This window comes from Nematolebias whitei, chromosome 18, assembly GCF_014905685.2.
Source record: "Nematolebias whitei isolate Nwh7 chromosome 18, NemWhi1, whole genome shotgun sequence".
Lineage (NCBI taxonomy): Eukaryota > Metazoa > Chordata > Actinopteri > Cyprinodontiformes > Rivulidae > Nematolebias > Nematolebias whitei.
In genome coordinates this window covers 35,842,942-35,863,445 of record NC_056515.1, presented here as the reverse complement: position 1 = coordinate 35,863,445, position 20,504 = coordinate 35,842,942, and the positions used below count along the sequence as shown (strand labels likewise).

At 35.6% G+C, this 20,504-nt stretch overlaps 1 protein-coding gene across 1 annotated transcript; it reads right to left on the bottom strand.

Moving 5' to 3' along the window:
* Positions 1-6,398: 6,398 nt before the first annotated feature.
* Positions 6,399-13,734, bottom strand: prkab1a (protein kinase, AMP-activated, beta 1 non-catalytic subunit, a). The gene is made up of 8 exons (XM_037692433.1): positions 13,633-13,734; positions 12,301-12,483; positions 11,964-12,133; positions 11,395-11,488; positions 10,483-10,597; positions 9,306-9,439; positions 9,030-9,098; positions 6,399-6,541 (listed from the first exon to the last, which is right to left on the bottom strand). Exons 2-8 carry the CDS (start codon positions 12,448-12,450, stop codon positions 6,464-6,466), a joined length of 810 nt encoding a protein of 269 aa, XP_037548361.1. The 5' UTR covers positions 12,451-12,483; positions 13,633-13,734; the 3' UTR covers positions 6,399-6,463.
* Positions 13,735-20,504: the final 6,770 nt, after the last annotated feature.

Genomic DNA, 20,504 nt, shown 5'->3' with positions numbered 1-20,504 from the left:
CGAGTCATCCTCCTCCATCTCACTCAGTCCTCTGCATCTGCTACCCTAACTCCAACTACTTCCATGTCCTCTCTATCTGCATCCATGCATCTCATCTTTGTTCCTTTCCTGGCAGCTGCATTTCAGTTCGGTTCAATTCAATTCAAAAATACTTTATTAATCTCAAAGGGAAATTAAGTGTTGTTGTAGCTCATCATCCTGGTTTCATTCAAGAGTTGTTAGATGTTTGTTGTGGGCAGGAAGGATCTCCTGCCGAAAAATCTGGCCACAGATACCAATCCATCCATCCAGATCCAGCTTGTTGTCAGGTCTGACAGGCCTTCCAGTCCTCCTGGGCAGCAGGACTGCCCGAATGCCAGGCAGAATTCTTCCCTGAGCAATGGTCATTCCTCCCAGCGGTCTGTTGAGTTCCTCGTCACCAATGACAGACAGCTGAAGGTGCAGGGGGATGATCCCGGTCCTCCCATTGTCACAAGTCAAGTTTCCCGCCAGCTCCAGGATCTTGGCGGTTAAGTACTCGAGCACCGCTGCAGGTTGATGGGAATTTGTCCATGGCGCCTCCTTTTCAACTCATTTGGGATTTGGGGCTATAGTTGAGGTATTTGAGCTTTCTAACATCCTTTTACCAATATACCCACAGTCCCTCTTCTGAACATGTCCTAACCATGTCAGTCTGGCTTCTCTAACTTTATCTCTAGGGGTGGGGGGGGGGGGGGGGGGCTCTGGACTATGCTACGTCTTTCCCTTAAAAATTCAATGTCTTCACTGGCCAATATGCACATGTATAACGTCTGTTTATGTTTCTTTGCTTTGGTAGTTTTTTTTTATGCCTCAAATTGTGCCCTGTCTAGGACACGGTGTGAGAGATCTTTTTTTAATACCGTCTCTCCTGATGTTTTCTTTCCTTTTCTCATCTAAGCAAAATATTATTCTGAATAAGAATAAGAGGGTCGCGCTAATTATTTTTAGCCGCAGCTTCGTGCACTCCGCCCATCTTCGGACGACTGTACGTACATATTCGCGTTGTATCTCGGTGCACTGCCAATGAAGTTTATTCTGATTCTGATCTTCCAGTTGTTCAACCTGTGCTGTACCTCTGATGATCTCAGTCCTAATCTTATCCATCCTTGTCTCTCCTAAGGAGAACCTCAACATCCTCATTTCTGTCACTTCCAGTTCTTTCTGTCTTTTTGTCCATGTCTATGTATCCAGACCATACAACATAGCTGGTCTTACCATTGTCTTGTAAACTTTTCGTTTGACCTTTACTGACACCCTTTTGTCACAAATCACTCCTGAAACTTTTTTCCATCCTGCCTGGACTCTCTTCTTCACCTCTTTAACACACTGCCTGTGACCTCTGCTCCATGTTGTTTTATCCAGAATTTACATAAAGGAGCAAATGTATATGTTCAATAAAAATATCCTCTATTCATCTTAATTATGCAAAGAAGCCACAGTTGACATGAGAAGACATTTAGTCGCTTTTTTATTTGCAAGGACAGACTTTCACTTGCATGTTTACACAGAGGCATCATTGAATCCCAGATGAGAGAATCCGAGTCGGACAGTGTGCAAGAATTATTTTATATAATACACGCTTACCAAGCTGTCACAGTACACAGACAGTCCATGATGACCTCCCAGCTGTACATGCAGGTCAAAAAAAGCTCCACTCTGTGAAAAAATAACTCTCTGAACTCGCATACATGGTTGAACATTAATTTAGCATTAGTGATAAACATCCCAAAATGCCCTGATAGTAAAAAACAGTCTTTATTCTCACGCCTCATGTTTGGATCCACGTGCCTTGTTGCTAAAAGGCCTTTTACTGACCCCGCTGTGAGGTTAGAAACCAAAGATATCAACAGAATCATCAGGTTATCACTCCATGCTTCTGATTTCATGAATAAGATGCAGACGTAATGTAAGAATCATTGCTACCAAGAATGTTTTGATCCACTTCTGGCAAATATGAGATAAAATTAAAGTATATGCACAGATTTGGATTTGCAAGATTGTTGGACCAAAAACCAGAGAGGTGTAACAAATGCTAATTAAGGAATAAAATTTAATTTGGTAAATTCATGACGTGTATATATGATAAACAGGTACCCCCCTTCAGCAGTTAAGTCTTACCAGCCAAATGCTAAGTGATCTATTAGCATGTGAGCATCTTTGTTGAAGAAACAAAATGTTGAGGTAAGCTTTGTGAAATTTCAGCAAGATGCCACCATTGATTTTTTTTTTTTTTTTTTTATTGGTTGTGTAGCAAATGTTCAAGGCCAGACTCAATGAGGGTTCATGACTTTGTGTAAAAACCACAAAAAAAAAAAAAAACACTCTTGATCACATTTAATTTACAAATGTATTTATCAGTCACAAATTTGTACTGCTGTAGTGACAAACTGAGTATAAATATTTGAGCAATGTGTAAAGGAAGTAGATGGTATTCAGTTAGATTTCAGTTACTTAGAGTAATAGTCTCAAGACTACTGTAATTAATAAAGCTGAATTCCTTCTTATACAAGTGCATGTTCATATTTTAAAAATAGTTTAGAATAACTTCAAGCTCAAAAATAGACGGACTCCAATAGAAAAGTGCTGTTACAATATGTGCAGATTTATTGAAGATGAAGCGAGGCAGTGTACACGTTTGAAACTTATACTGTACATGGTACAACTAAAAACTGATTCAAGCAAAAGGAAGCTCAGCTTAGCCAACCAGTACATTATAGCCATGTTTAAAACAAACAGCAGTGTGAATTTCAAACCTCATTCAAAATAATTGTCTCAAACGCAAAAAAATAAGAAGTTTGAAGGATAAACGGCTCATAGATCAATTTATAAGAAAGCTTTGATAAACTAATAAAACAAATTTTCAAGTTTGAACTTTTCTGCTGAAATTCTGCTCATGTCTCGAAAAGTACTCAGCCTTGTAAAACCTATCTTACAATGCGGGTGTTTTTTTTCTTTAAGACTAATATAAAGCAATAAAAGAACAAGTGTTTTTCTTCATGAAACAAACCTCCCTCACCTCCCATCACCACTCATTTAACTAGCTTATTTGGGGCATCTCAAGTCAAAGCAAAAGTCACATTGAAAGAAAACTCGAGGACTCCTTAAACACACAAAATATTTTCATTTACTGCATCTTCAAGTTTTACAATGTCAGTACTAAAAGCACAGCATGTACCACACATGAAAACTGTTTCTACAAGCCTAAACTATTCTCCTGAATACAAATAAATGCCATTATGTCCTTATCTGTTTATAGAAATTTTAACCTTATACCTTGATTTAGCGATGAAAAATTAATGTTAATTGAGTAAAAATAATTAACATTTGCAATCTTTTACGGTTAAAGAAATTAAAGACCAATAAATACTGCAATACAGTAGTCTCTCGCTACTTCGCGGTTCGACATTCGCAAACTCGCTCTTTCGCGTTTTTTCAAAATAAGATTGGACATGACACAATTTGCTGATCAATGGATGAGCCACACGATCGGCATGGATTTTTTAAAATTTAAAATAAATTATTTGGCACCTGCTGCACCTGTGTGCAGCCCACAAGTGCAGGGAGAAACTCAGTCCTGCAACATGTCATGATCTCCGCTCTGCAGCAGAGAAGTGGGCGTGGCCAACAGCGCTGGCAGGTGGCAAAAAGCAGAGATCATGACATGTTGTGCTCTTTTAGAATGTAGAGTTTAGAAATATTGTTTAGAATGTTACAAGTGTGGGAAGGGTTTAAAATGCATAAACTACTACTTATTACTTGTACTTAGGCCTGTCACGAAAAACAATAAATCAATTAATCGCATGATAAATGAAAATTATTTTGATAATTTTCATTTATCAGCTTTATCGTTTCTTTGTGTCTCTCTCTTTCTACTGAAGACACTGGATGACAAAAGGCTCAACTTTGGTGCTCTTCACTGACCCCTCCCTTTCTCTTTTTTTGAAATCTGTTTTAACCGTCCAAAATTGCGTTTTTGATCGTTAAAAGCAACTCAGCTAATAAGCTAAGCTACGAGCTAAGCTAACAGGCCAACCTTGGAGAAAAAAACTTGTCTTGTCGAAGCTCCAAAATTCATGGTTGAAACCCATGCCTTTGTGTAAAAAGTTGTTTTTCTTTGCAAAAAGAAGCTGAGAACTTGTTTACTGATTTTTAATTAAAAGCTTTGTGTGAAAAATGCTATGCAAGAGCTCAAACCACACCGAGCGTCTGCCGGTTTGAGAACCGAAGAGGGACAGCCCACGTCACGTCAAGGGGCCTCCCTCCAATTTTTCTTAAAGAGAAACGCTGCTCGCTCCCTCACTATCCATCCTTCAGCTCAAACAGTCTTATGTGGTCAAAAAAAGGTACTACACTCAAAAACAAATTTAACCAACGTTTCTTCTTAAATTTGACAATAATTGCTAATTATTGTTAAATTTCAAACAATATTATCATTTATCGCCCAGCAAAATTTGTTATCGTGACAGGCCTACTTGTTCCACTATTCCTACTTTGCGGTTCTTAACTTATCATGGGGGAGCTGAGAACGGAACCCTCCGCGGTAAACGAGGGACTACTGTGTTTAAAATATGTTGTCAGGAATAAAACTAAATTATCACCCAATCTACTGCTAATCAGTGCTTTTTCTTAGTGTTTGGACATTTTTCTCAGTTAAAGCAATCATGAACTCATAGAAAACACCCAACAGTAATAGCAGTACTTCTAAATATTGGCAATGTGCTACGACACGAATGCTTAACTAATAAAGTCAGCAAGAATCAACTGTTTAATGTGATCTTATTGAACAAAATCATAATGTGTAAATAAATTAAACGTATATCATCAGTGCAATGTTACATCTACTGCCTAGGAGCTTTAAATGAAACAATCTTCTGTCTTGACTGGTTTATACCAGACTCTGAAACTAAATTAAAAAGTGCTATGCATTAAATAAACTACATCATAAATGACATTAAGATATATTACTCGGTACTTAAATAAATATTTTTTCCTAAGTGATCATCACTCAATACATGTCACTATAGTTTAACATAAATAATAAAAGAGGAAGAGAACTACTGCAGTGCATGTTTTCAGTTTTAAACCTTCACATTCCCGATTAAGTGCTTTTATCCTCACTACTGTAGTTAAAAATGTCAGCAACCTTACTTACAGAGAGGTCTTGCAGTCATGTTTGGACAGCATTAATACATTTTACATTTCCTCTCTTGATTCAGTCAAAAAGCCATAAAAAAGCAACAATATTGCTTTGGGTTAAAACGAATGACAGAGAACAGTTGAAAACAAAAATAAATGTATTATACCAAATGAAAAATCTATGGCATTAACTATTCTAAACAGATGTGTGGAATATCTGGAGATATAGAATGTAGAGTGGTCAGTGGTGCTTGAAACTGATGCAGATGTAACAGATTTGTGGTCAGACCTTTCCTCGGCATTATCTGGTAGAAAGAATTGTCTGTTTTGAGAAGATTTGACGTTTGTTTCATACTGTTGGTCTGGTCCAGATTTCTTTTTTTTAAATTAGACCTTTTCCTTTAACTAAACAAGCGATACTTATTTCTATGTTAAAATGTTGCATTAATAATGTCATTCAAACGATGTTTTCAACAGCCTTCTGGCTTGGTAAAGTCATATTAAACAAGTTTCAAATACCCAATTATATATATATTTTTTTCCTGGAATTTCCAAAACTAGGTTCTAATGAGCTAATATCAGTGCATAAAATATATATATTTAATATATTTATGCAGAAATCTAGAAAATACCAAAGAGTTCTGTAATTTTCAAACACCACTGTACATAATCTTTTTTTGTAGATAAGACCGTAACGCATTTGAATGTTGACATTTTAAAATAATAATAAAGTAAAATAAAAGTTTTGGTGGAAAAAAAAACAATTTTCCAAAACCTGACTGCCCAGGCAAGGTGTCGCAGAAGTTTTGAACATTAAACGTTTTTCTTTAGGCTACTTCCTTCTGCAGAGGTTGCCACAGCAAGCGAACTCGCGTGAAGGATTTGGTAATTGTTTTACACTGAATGTCCTTCCTAACGCCACCTGGCCTCAAACCTGCAACCTCTGCACTACAAAACCACGGCACTGACCACCGACCTACTGCAGCCAAGTTTTGAATATCAAATGTAATCCCAAAAATATTAGCACCCCTTAAGACATATTTATAAATCTGTTGGAAGTTCTTCATTTTTTTGTCACTCTATACGTATTGAGTCTCCTTTTACATCCAAGCTCACTGTTATTATTTTAGATTTAAGTGCCAGTTCTACTTTTCCTAGAAATTATGTTACAATGTTATAAAGCTAAATCTTTCTAGCCTACATCTCATTCAACACAACTTCTTTAACGTGGAGCGATGTGAACAGATCAAACCAGTGAGAGGTATAGAGGTGGAGGTGATGTAGCACACAAAAGACAGTCCTGCAGTCAGATGGGCTTGTACAGTAAAGTGGTGACGTACTTCTTCTTATAGCGATGAGTCGCACTAAGCACCATCACGCCATCCTGTGACGGAACAAAAACAGCACAAAAGAAAAACATCTAATTAGAAATTCATATTTTCAAATGGGTAACTCTAAATTATCCCTAGGTGTCCCAAAATTATGTGCTTGATGGGCAGGCCGGGTCAGGATCAGGCTTTTGATGTGGTGTTACGAATCATACAGCACATAAGAATGCACAATATAAAATTGTGTTAATCTACTTGTTGAGGAGGAGACAGTAAGTTTATATGTTGAGGATGAGAAATAAATAAATAGAGTGCAGCAGTTAATCAGACTGAAAAGAGAGAGTAGTGCTGGCGCATTGCGCAACAATTGTGCATGTGGCCCCGCCAACCCTGCTTTTATCACACATCTGAAGATTTGCAATTGACTCACAACAAGCGACATAATGGAGCTGGAAAGTATTAAACAATAGCTAAAAACGGGAGAACTGACTCTACAAAACCAGCACAGTAAAAGATGTGTGTCAGGTCAGGTGCACGTTCAGGTTCGACTGACCGTTTGAAAGAGGTAAAAAAAAAAGGCTTAAACTTCTCATGGACAACGGGATCATCGGCCATGCATGTCTGCTGACCGGTCGGTTGAAAGAGGTAAAAAAAAAAAGTCCTGTTAAGCTTCAGATGGATCACCGGATCATTGGCCGCGTGCATCCTGCCCTGCACCCTGCCCTGCATCTGTGGTGAAGGAAGTTGCAGCACCTGAAGCTAGAAAAGCCGAAGCGAGCAGCGCATTCAATTAAAATAGCCTTGTTCTATATTTTTCCAAATAATTTTGCTCTAAAAATATTGTATAAAGCCTTATCTTTAGAGTTGATTTTTAGGCTATTCGTTTTGTTAATATCCATTTGGTGACTTGTTAATAAACATGTAATCTTATATTTCCCTTTCTTTGAAATATGTTTTTAAAACTATCATGTCAAACTGATTTGCTCACAAAAGCAGTAAAAGCTTAATTTAAAAAAAGTCTATTTTTGTCGGGTTCGGACCTGTAATTACAATTAATTAGTCGGGCTGAGTTCGGACAAAATGGCACATGGGCTGGGGCCAGGTCGGATTTTTTTAGGCCCGACTGCAACTATACCCAGAAAGGCATATACGGATTAAAAAAAAAGGATAGATGGATGGATATTTTGAAACAAAGAGAAGTATAAAGACTGTTACCAAAGCAAACCTGATGGCATTTCTGGGAAGCTGTTATCAAATGCGGTACCTTGTTATGAAACGTTGTCAATCATAAGAAAAAATGAGTCACTTAAAAAGAAAATGGGTCGTAGAAAGAAAAAAAAAAGGAGAATGTAATTAGCACAGTTTACAGTAAAACACAGTATGACTCATATTTTTATGAAAGGGCATTTTCCATTTCCAAAACAAACATTCCTCCAGGAGAACAAACAACTGAACGTTTATCGTAGAAGCAGGTTTTTTTTTTTGTTTTTTTTTTTGTGATGTTTATTTTTATTTCCATTGTTCGGTATCATCCATTCATAAAGAGATTTGGCAACATTTTAAAAGTTCTTGGCGTCAACCTGAAAAAGTGAGTTTTGAGAGAAACAGGTGTGTGTATATATACATATATATATATTATATATATATATATATATATATATATATATATATATATATATATATATATATATATATGTATATGTATATATATGTATATGTTGTATTTTGTTGCATATTTTTTTATTATTATGCATATTTAGGTGAACTTTACTTTAAGACTACAGCAATCCCTTGCTACTTCGTAGTTCGACATTCACAGACTCGCTCTATCGCGTTTTTTATTTTAAGTACTGTACATGTACATAATTTTTTTTTTTTTTATTAAAAAAGTGCCACCATTTTGGAGTTTTCTTTTATTAAGCCTTCACTGTTTTGCCAGTCTAAAGGACTACATTACCCAGAAGCCATCAGTTCATTTCCCAGAAGTCAACACTGCTCTTCCAACTGGTGCTTGCTGCAAATTGAGGGCAAGTTTTGCTGCAGAGGACCTGACTTCACTTTGATGAAATAAAAATGTTTCAGCAGAGAGATAAACATATTCTCAAACTGTAAGTGCATCTATAAACATCAAAATATTTCTAGATAGTTTGAAAGTTAAAATAATCTTTATATATTACAAACATAGCAGTCATGTGACTGTTTTCTAACTAAAGCTGTAAAGAGCAGAAACAAATACATTAAAACAAATCTAATCAATTCTGGTGAAAGCTTATGGAAAGTGTTGAAGGCTAACAATTTAAGCTGAGTCAGTTTTAAAATGCAGTGCAAACATAGCTCTATTTTTAGCCATTTTCTCTATTTAGTCTGGAACTGCCGTCTATAGATATCTCTTGGCATGTGCGATCAGTTTGTCTTTCCTCTCAGGGTATTTATCTGTCCTTCGGTCCTGAAGGACATCTGTCCTTTCACACGGAGTCACATGAAACTCATATAAATGAACTAACATAATAACTTTAGTGTCTTTTAGTCAACTAGAAACCTCACCTTTATGGAAAGAGCATAAAGATGGTTGAGCATAACATGGTTGGGCTCTGGAAGTAATGCAGGATCACACTGAGTGGAAAAACAAACCAAAAAGCAAACAATTAAAACAAAAACACAGAAGATGATGTATTGAATCATTACTTATATAATCTCAAAAATCTAAATGTTTTTATCTAAACTGACAAAAATATTAGAACATGTAATATGTGTATGTAAAAAACACAGCAAAGAGTGAAATAGCTTCAGCTCTTCAGGGGAAATATGACAACCACTCACAGAAATTCCTGTGTCTTTGTTCAGGATGACCTGGAGGAGGTGGGGAGGAAGTATCGGTGGAGACTTGATCTTCTCGTCCTGTTTAGGAACATAAGCGTCCTGATGGTACGGCCCAGGAGGAGAGCTGGACAGGTCTGATAAAATAAAAAAAAAACAGAGTTAGTATGAGAAAGATAAAACCTCTGCTGACGTTCATCTTCTCCTGCGGCATTTTGAATTTGGATCCTCCACCTTCAGCAGGACTGTGTGTTTACATGAAACTCTGCCTGAACAGGAAAAAGACTGTTTGACATGAAATTGCACATAAATCACAAAGATCTTCATCTTCAGCTTGTTTTGAAACAAATATTAGCTAAAGTGGAGCATGCTACTAGCTGTTTTAATCAAATGTAAAATCTTATTTTGTGCATTTGGTGTCATCCTGTGTTTCTGATCAGTGTACAGATTTTATATAAAGCGTGTGGGGACACATCTGATATAAAAGAAAAATATTTATTTCATCATGTACATGTTTATAGCAGCAGCATTCTTCTAATTCAGGGTTGTTCAACTGGTGGCCCAGGGGCCAAATCAGGCCCACAGTTGTGCTCAGTTTGGCCCACCAGTGGGTTCATTTTTAAATAAAACTAGTTTTTAAATTATAAAACTTACTTAATGAGAATAAATGCTGGATGTCCGGCCCTTGAGCAATTTAGTTGAATAGTCCTGTGCTAATTGCTTGTGACTATGCATGTGTGTTTGTCTGTCTGTTAGCAAAATATCTCATGAATCGGTACATATTTTATTAAAACTCTCAGAAAATAAAAAGGTGTACAACTAAAAACAGTTAACTTTTAAAGTTATTACGATTCACATTGGCTGTCACAACTAATATTGTTTTGTTAGCATAAAATTAGCTCCAACAATATCAGTTTTAGATATTTAGCTAACATTTGGGGCGACATACTCCACACTAGCAGATTGTGTGACATATTTGTTTAAAATTGTGGCATGCAAGGCGGTTTTTAATGCAATGCAGTCATCATAAAACCTACAGCAAATATTATATATAATAATATAATACAATAATAATATATAATAAATATATATTATTGAAAAATGGTCAATAAAATTTTCTTCTGATAACTTTAAATCTAGAAGATGAGTCAGTAAATGTTTAGATGGTGTTTGCTCTCACCTGAAACATCAGAGGATTTCTGTGAATCCACCATCAGAGCATCGAACACCTCAAAGTCCGTTTTCTTCACCTGGATGATGTTGTTGACTGTGCCAAGGTTGCTGGTCACAACAGGCTGGTAAACACAACACAATCAAGCTCACCTCTAAATAAGACAGACATTTTATTTTTTTAACAATCAAAATGGCTTAAAGTTTCAAAGCAAAACCCCACAAAAAACATGTCCTCTAGAGAGGAGGTTCCTAAACTTTTTAGTCTCCGATCTACAAACTGACCCTATTAAACAAGCGTAGCAAAAGCTTTTTAATCCTCAAACCATTTTTAAAAATGTATACCTTTTTTCATTATTTGTAATATATATATGGAAAAAGTGTGCCATTATAAATTGTTTTAAATGTAAGTTGTTTTTTTTTTTTTTTTGGAGACACTCACTTAATGTTTAACTCACATTGTCATCCTGACCCCAACTTACTGTGCTAGTGTCCTATTTATTAAGATCAGGACATTAGTCTGTTAATTTTATTTATTTATTACAAAAATATCATTGTAGATCTGTAAAGAAAAAAAGATGTTTGCTCACATTTGCATCAATGTCTGTCTCTTAATTATTACTGCAGCCAGACACGGACACACAACTCACAAAACTATATATCTAAAGCAAAACAAGCTTTGGCTGCACAAATTTACGGCAATTTATTATGCATTATTCAAATTTATGCAACAATCAAAATATGTTTTATCTCTTTAGACTTCAGAGTTGTGTTCTGTAATGCTTTTATATGTTAGAAGTTAAAGGTAATGAAAACTAAAAATCCTGTGTGAAGTAAAAAAAATCTCCTCAGAGGGTGATGGGGAATAAAAATCTAAATGTCATTTGGATTTAAAGTCATATTCGACCTTTGGAGTGTTTACCTCTGTAGGATCATGAGTCCACTGTCCATCCACATAAAACTTATACTGATGCTCTCCTTCAGGTAGATCAACTATGGCCACAAATGTGTTCTGACTGACAGACGATAAAAGAAAGCATTGCACTCATAAGTCAGTATAGATTGTGATTTATTAACATTTTCATTATTAAATAATAATAGCAAAGTAAAAAAAAAGGTCTCTAATAGGAAAACCATTTGTAAAATAACAATGGGGTGAGCAAAATTATCTCTTTTTCTGTTTTCTTTCTAGAACAAATAAGTCTCGGTTGTATTTACTGATAATATGGGGTCAAAAGACCCATCAATTTTATGAATAAGATCAAACAAAGCCAGAATCAGTAAGCTGGAATTAAACAGGTTATTACATTTGAACAATCAAAGATACACTAAACGTTTGAGATCTACTTTACCTATGACTTGCACAACTCAAGCTGTTTACTTAAAAATTTAACTTGTTTAAATAATAGCTAAACATTATATTGTGAAACAACACTATTCATCAGGTAGTGCACAGCTGAAACACTAAGTGTGCTTAGAACATGTGCCCACCTTCTTATAAGAGGGATCTTGTTGGCCCAGTTGTTGAAGGATCCAGAGATGTAGACCTCCTTTCCATCTCCAGTCCACCGAAAGACTGTTGGTCGATCTAATGTTGGTCCTTTGTCGTCTGCTTCTAAGTCTTGCTGCCATGCAAGAAACTCCTCCTTCTCTAAAGGAGCCTAGAATACATGATTTAAAATTCAAATTCAAAAATACTTACACTTAATACTTTAAATATTTATTAATGTAGTTTACTTTTATTTTGATAAATGTTTGGTTACAAGAAATTACCAGGCATTTAAAAGTGTAACAACATAGGTGCCTCAGAGTCTGATTTATTACATGCCTTCATATCTTCTCCATGAAAAATATCAGCATCCTCTGGGCTATCCATCAAGATTTTTGGCCTTTCTCCCTCTTTGATTCCCCGGCTGTCCCTCCTCTGAGCCTTCTCTCCATGGCCCATTGCAGCCCTCTCACTGCTTGTATTCCCCATGGCTTTGTCGTCTTGAAGGCTCCTACAAGGTCACTGCAAGTGGAATTAAGACAAGTACGTTCAACCACAAACTAAACATAATCCACTCATTTTTACATAAAGTCATTAATCATTGATAGCTGTTGCAGAAAAAAAACTGGGAAGTCCATCACGTTTAGGAGCAGAATCAGTGATAAAAACTCAAATTGGTATAAAAATTTTACTTCTCACTGTATCATATGTCACACATGACATTTTTGCACAGTGTGGATTTGTTTATATAGCATATATACTATACAATTTATAAAACAATCCCCAAAAATAGGAAATTAATATCTGTAATAATATATATATTTAGTGCCCTGTTTTGTAAGTGTAACTAATGTGTTTTACACAAGTTTAACGTGATCCTCAAATAACATTTCCCTCAGCATGATACCTTATGTCCACAAAGAACCATGCGTTTGTAGGAGTGTGCCATTTACTGTAGAGCACATGTTTGTACCATCACTACTAACCAGTTATAAAAGCTAATAAATAACACTGTATGGTTTTTGTAACTAATAACTTACCTTTTAACAATATATTTTATAAATGTTATTTTACAATGGCACACCTAATGGCTATGAACCTTTATAAAACCATCAGATTGAGCACATCGTGTTAATTCTACACAATGACAATACTTATACTGTGTACAGTACTACTACAATAATGGATTGCACATTATGTTTATGAGGGCAAAACAAAAAGGACTTTCACAGAAGCTGCTGAAGAATGAAAACGAATACTCACTGTTAAAATAAAAATATGAAAACAATCATGTTGTTTATATTGTGTAAAATAAATGCATTAGAATTTCTATACAAACATGTAAGATTATTATAAAAAGCTTACTTTGCATTCAAAAGTATTTAGAAAAAGGCTTTTTACCTTTAATGACACGTTAAACGAAAGGTTAACTAGTACCACAGTCATAATAATAATAAAAAAGTAACTAAAAGGTTTATTTAAGAAGTGCAGATGTTTTAGCAACCTCGGCTAAAAACCGTTAGCATCTTAAATATAACATCAAAAGCTAACGGTGCTAGGCTAACAGCTAACGTAGCATGTTTGCATAAAAAATAAAGTTAATAAAAGCCAGCACGGTTTTATACACGAATGACAGCAATTAGGGATGCAAGCAGCAACCATGAGCGTTACCTCAGAAACGTTTACTGTAAAATTCACCGGTTTCATCAGCTCCATTTTAATGACTGAGCCGAAAACATAACGTTAGGAACCAAGAGGGAGCAGCTAAAAACATCCGCCTCTTTGTCTGCGCATGCGCACAAGATCTACCTCGTCTAAATATCACATTGTAAATATTGCTGAGCATTTCCACAATATTTTAAACCTTGTCTGCATACATTATTATCTAACAAGTAATTATCATGCTTTTTTTTTTTTTTCAAGTATGTTACTTTATTATACTGGCGATATTTTGCTTATCCGCAAAGCAAGTTGTAGTTTTACTTAATTACCACTAGATGGCAGCGCAGATCAAGTGCAGTCACGCAGTTTAACAACAATAACAGGTTTTGTTTATTAATGATTTACAAATATGTATTAACATGAAGTTGAACTATAATTATAGGTAACAGACATTGCTGGAGTCTCGGTTGGACTTAGTTTTGGTTATTTTAACAGTCACTGATTGTAATCTGCAAGTTCTGTGTGACATTGAAGATCTCTGGGAGCAGGAGAGAGGACAGAGTGGGAAACAACAGCATGTTGCAGGACATATAAATAAAATGCATCACTCTAAATTAAATTCAGTGTAGGTGTAACGTGTTAGATACTGTTGTAATGTGTATATATATATATATATATACATTTCTGTAAGCATGTGCAGATGCACTGTAGGTGTAACGTGTTCGATACAGTTGTCTCACCTCTGGTACATGAGCATGGAGAAATATGTAATTTAATTATGTTGAGGGAGGTTATTAAAAATGAATTCCATACCTAAAGCTGTTGTTGTTTGCTTTTTTTTTTTAATTAGTATTATTATTATTTTACTTTTGCTTGTGTGCCGTACTTAAATTGAGAGATGCAAGAAATTTCCTACAAAGCTGCTCACACTTACTGTGATGTACTTTTTTTGATTTACTGTGGAAGAAAGAAGCTGGACCAAGGTTTGTGTGTGTGTTTTATTTGATGATTTTATCAACTTCCAGCACTATTCAAGCAATCTGACAAGTCAAACATCAGAAATGTAGCTTTTTTTAAATCTTATTTATTTTTGCAACACAAGTGGGTCATTTAAGAAAAAAAAATGGTTGCTGTATTTTTTTTTCTGATAACAATGATTACTATTGTTTAGAATCTTTTGATTTTTATGTGGTTTTGTTCAGTAACATCTGTCACTCTGTTTAGCAGAATCATACAATGTACCTCTAAATTTTTTGGATCTTTATCTCCTCAAACTGCACCAGTGTTGTTTATCCTCAAACTTCAAATCTTTTTTTTTTTCCCACCCCAAAACAAAACTGCAGTCTGGACACAGGGACAGCAAACACTTTGTGACTTGGGCACTTAATGAGGAGCCGTATAAAAATAAAAATAGAGTTCCCACAGAGATGTTCGAACCGAGAGAAACTTTGATTCCACTGCATCATTTTGGCACAGAAACATTTACATTTCCCGTGGGCCTATTACCAAGAATGTCACAGCATCCTCCAATTATTGGTGTGGCCACAGTAGATCACAGTGCACAGACGTCGATTCACGGGGTTTTCAATTACATAGATTTATTTATTTTTTCTCCTCACAGCTTTTATATCTTGTTTTACAAGCTTAATCTGTTAGTTTCTACTCAGTTGACTCCTGAATGCTTAGTATGGAAATGCATGATTCAATAATATGCATGCTTCTTTTACACGAGCAGAACATGCTAAAATCCTAATGAGGTCATGTCTTTATGAAATGTCAGTAAATACCCTCAGCTAAATGAAAAATAAATAATAAAAGATCCACCTAACTTCTCTGGAACAAAATACAAATAATTGGCTTGTGCTAGCTGCAGAGACTTAGGGGGGCTTTAAAGAAGAGATTTGCCCCCAAGATGGAGGTGGAATGTTTTTTTTTAATGTTTTGTTGTTTCTTAACATGCGGGGGTGGATCTTAATGTGACGACAGGGATACAGCATCGAAGGGTTGTATGGCTTGTTGTTTGATTCAGTGTGTTGTAAAGCAGTTTGCAATGTTGGAGCAAGTGAAGTGAGGGGGTTTGTGCTCATTATCATTTATAAAGTTATTTTGTTTTCTATCCATGGACACAGTGGTCCTTGTTATCGTTGTATGAGTTAGCCCAAAATGTTTTAAATAAGGCTTTTGTGATCAAAGCAAACACTAACACATTACCAGGATATTTAAATGGTCCATGCATCATTTGCTTTGATTATATATATATTTGTTGCTTTAATTTGTTTACAACTGCTAAACAAACAAATTAATAAATAAGTGTAAATAAGTATAAATAAACATTATTATAATTTTATTTTAAGGCAGGCCATTTCAGCACAGGGCTCTTTATTATGTAAAGCCACGTTGTTGTATTGAATGCAGTTTGTGGTTAAGCATTGTCTTGCTTAAATATGCAAGCCCTTCCCTGAAAAATATGGAACACCAAAATGCTCAAAATTAAACAAATAAATAAACAAAGCATTATGAAATAAGTATCGAAGCTCATTATTATGAAATATATATATATATATATATATATATATATATATATATATATATATATTATAATTCTGTTTTCGTAACTTCTTATCATAATGCCACTTTTCAGCAGAATGACTTCAGCTGTCAGTCACCGTCAGTGGGCTGGACCTTCACGCCCACTGGCTGAGCCTTAACTGCTCATTGGTACAGCTAGCATAGCAGATAGCAGCGACTCGCTAGGTCAACAATGATGAAGGATGGCAGATTTGTATGAACTTGGTTCAGCCCAGATAACTTTAGCAGATCAAATTGAAAGGATTACGTTCTCAGAAGATACAGGTGTCTAGACAAAAAAGTGATGGACTGTCCAAAATGGATTGGCGCCACGGGAGCGCACACGGGATGCGCACGGGAGGACTCGCTGTTAGTTGTATCAGTGAGCAGGCATTCAGGAAAACTAACAGATGTGAAGGCTGATTTATTTCATAATGCTTTACTTATGTATTTAATTTTGAGCATTTTGTTGTTCCATAGAAAACACGTCTGAACAGGAGCTATGTTGTTCCCAAATGTCCCAAATGAGTTGTAAAGGAGGCACCGTGGATGCATCTCCATCTACCTGAATGTGGTGCTCGAGTGATGACTGCTGAGACCCTGGAGCTGGCAGGAAACACAGCCCGTGACGACAAGAAAACCAGGATCAGCCCCCGATACCTGCACCTGACTGTCTGCAATGATGAGGAGCTCAACAAGCTGCTGAGAGGAGTGGCCATCACTCAGGGAGGAGCTCTGCCCAACATTCAGGTGGTCCTGCTGTCCAGGAGGACCGAGAGGCTCGCTGGGTCTGGGTAGACGGATTGGCATCTGCAGACAGTTTCTTCAGATCTGTTGTGGGATGGACTGCAGCAGATCCTTCCTGCCCACAGTCGTCAGCATACACATAACTCTTAATGAAACCAGGATGATGAGTTAGAGCAATGTTTATTTTCCCTTTGGGATTAATAAAATATTTTTGAATTGAATTCTAAAACTTTTATGTTCCATTTTGCCCAAACACATTAATGCACCTCTACACCATCAGAGAGTTGGATATTTAAACTCTGCACCAATAACAGGCAAGACGTTCTCTAGACTCTTTAGAATGGTGGACCAGGCATCTGTAAATCCCAAAAAGAATTATATGTTTTTTATTTATTTATTTGATCATTGCACTGTTTTCCACTTTTTCTCGATCCATTAAAATGAGATTTGACCCAGAGAAGACAGTGACAGTTTTGAATGGTGTTCCCATATCGCTTCTTGTTTGCAATAAGAGAGTAAACTAGTAGCTAGATAACTCGTAACTAGTTTATTAAATTGTAGCTTTTTTGATTGTAGAAAGAAATTATATCTGCAGTAGAGAAAAAAGGCTCCTTTATCGTTATTATTTATGTTTGTGTTGCTCTCATCAAATTTTAAGCTGCCTTTTTGTTCCTAAAAGTGGTATAATATATTAGCTTAAGCATTTAATGAGTTTATGTCCAATTTTAATTAATTGTGGCATTTTGTTTTATTAAATCAGTGCTGGTTTATTTATTTTATTTTTTATTTTTGGCATTTGAGTCCTATAGTTCCCCTCTATGACGTGGAGTGCCCACAGTTGTCACGACTCAGCGTTTTGCTCAGACACAACCTAATTAACTTTGCGAGGCCTGATCTCGTGACATTTTACTGTGACTTGATGGTGGCACCACCTCCAAGGTCACTGTCTCGTCCATCCCTGCTGATTGAGGCCATCGCCCATGTTGCAACCAACTGCCTCCTTGTACACTCTCTGCAGGACTCACAGGATAACATCTGTTCTCTCTTGATTGCACATTGAAAAAGAGATAAGTCCAAAAGTCACACTTATTTCCATGGTACTGTTGCAAACCTTAATGTGTTTTACTAAAAGACCCAAGCTTAAAAATTAATACAGAGGTTTATCTTTATATCTTTAATGACAATTTGATTAATGTGCTCACCTGTTTCTCTTTATTATGTGAATATTGAATGTTGGAAAAAGACAAAAATGTGTAAAATAAATATCACAAGTTCTTTAAATACACGTTGTTCATAAATGTGCGTACAACTGAGTTTATCTTAATTAGTGAACAACAACGAAGCTTCGAGCAACTCTTCCCCAAATCATTCATGAACATATCTAAATGTATTTTTTTCTATATGTATATATATATTTTTTTTTTTTGCAGAATTAACTTCCATAACAGAAGAAAAACGAGCCAAATGATTTTTTACAAGTGCATTCTCACTGTAATTATATTTGAGTGGGGCCCACAAGTTTGATACTTGAGTAGGAATGTGGGCCAATTTATTATTTGAGCTTTTTTTTCAGGATTTTGTGGCTAGCCAAGCCACTGAGGGGCGTGTGATGGGACATTGTCCTGCATAAACACCACAGTGTGCTTGAATGCAGCAGATTTATTTCTGCATCACTGATTTAATACAGCACTGTACAGAAACAGGACAAGAACATGTTTTTTTTTAGCCTATTATGAAAATGAATTATCAAAAAAGCTACTGGATGAGCCATTAATGGCAGTTCATATTTTTCCACCTTCTCTACCTTGCAAAGATCTTATTCCTGGAGTCTTAGGTTCCTCAATTGTCCAGATTCAGGCTCATCCTCCTCTATATTCTCTTTTGGTTTTGTCGGTGCCAGCAAGTATTATGGTAGTTATCAGTATCGGGTGTATTAGATGGGACACCTATCCCTAAACTCACACAAGCTGCTGAACATACTGGTCCCTAGTGTAGTAATTTAAATATTAAAATAACGTATACATTTTCAGTATTTAACCTTCAAAAAGATCTGTCAGTGTGTAAAAATATGTGTGCGAAGAAAACAAAATAAAAATTTAAAATACAATTACAATTAAAATAGGATTTTTGTATTTGTTGATTGATATGAGTTTTAATATTAACACTATTAATATGAATATTTTATCCCTAAGAAGTACCAGTAGATTGTACCAATGGGGTACCAGCTTACCACTTAGGCACCAGGTGTGTTGCAGTATACATACTCTGTAGTAACAATCACTTCATATGGAGCCTCATCTGTACCATATCTCAATTATACCAAATATATCAGGTTTGTACCGTGAAACACGTAAGAACATTTTGAAATTATTTGGTGAGTCCTCAAAAAAACGTCTTAATTTTGTTTTAAAATATTTAGATACGAGTTTAAAAATCCCAAATTATGAAGTAGCAGTTCTTCCATTGAAGATGGTAACTGATTGGATTTGGGTTTGATAATCTTAAACCCCTTCATATTTGACTTGACAACTCCTTAAATCTGTTTTGAAGCAATTCTATATCCTTATCAAAACCATTTGGCACCAACACTTTGCAGGAGTTTAACATTTGGGATATTGCAACAACAATATTTCAGCTTTGTTCTAATCCTTCTTTTACTTATAGATGAAAAAGTAACAAAAATGCCAAACAAATTGTGTTTCCTCAAGCATTTTTATCAGCTAGTTTTGTTTCAGAAGTCTTTTTGGTAAGAATACTTTCCGTTTAATCCTTCATTTGGGAACGTAGCAGGATAAAGCTGCCCTGCTGATATAATAAGAAGCAGTCATTTCCATTTTAATTATAAGCAGGTGAAAGGTTCAGAGTCAATACTCAACTTCTGCCTGCTTCGTGATTGCAACTTTTTCTTTTTTTTTTTAATCTTCTACTGTCCTGAAACCCTGCAATTTTATGACGTTATGCATTGAGTGTTAAAGATTTTGTAAATGATGTAGCAACAGCTCTAACATTTCATGCATCAAGCAACAATACACTCATTTGAAACAGAGTGTGAGTATCTCAACAACTATTTGCAGCACTACTCTGTTGCATTTATAAATTGACTGTCATGTCTGTTAAATTTTCCATTCTAGCATGGCACAACAATGACTCGGTTACAAAGAAGTAAACAAGAGAAGTCATTCCAGTCAATAAGGGCAGCACCTTATGCTTTTAGGCACTTATGGATTTAATATTTTAATCATGAACCCAAGCTAATAATGTGATTTATGTTTTCCAGTTGCCTTTTATTTAAAATGAAAATGAGTTAGATTGATAACTTTGCAAATGGTAGCTATAACATCATCCAGACTGGAAGCTACAGATTCATAATGCTGACAAAGTATGATATTTTCATCTTATATCATGTTGTTGGGGTATTACAGCACTTTCAGTTTTGAGAGATTGAGAAAATACTTCTCATTCAGTTACTCGCAATACTTATGTAGAATATAATGTTTACCACCTATAACAATTAAACTTAAAAAAAAAAAATAGCTGTATAAATCAGTGGTACCCAACACTGGTCC

Coding starts and splice junctions, on each gene's coding strand:
- prkab1a (XM_037692433.1), bottom strand. CDS start 12,450: ATGGGGAATACAAGCAGTGAGAGGGCTGCAATGGGCCATGGAGAGAAG. Junction 12,134..12,300: donor TTCATGGAGAAGATATGAAG/GCATGTAATAAA, acceptor CATGTATTCTAG/GCTCCTTTAGAGAAGGAGGA. Junction 9,099..9,305: donor ACAAAGACACAGGAATTTCT/GTGAGTGGTTGT, acceptor TTTTCCACTCAG/TGTGATCCTGCATTACTTCC.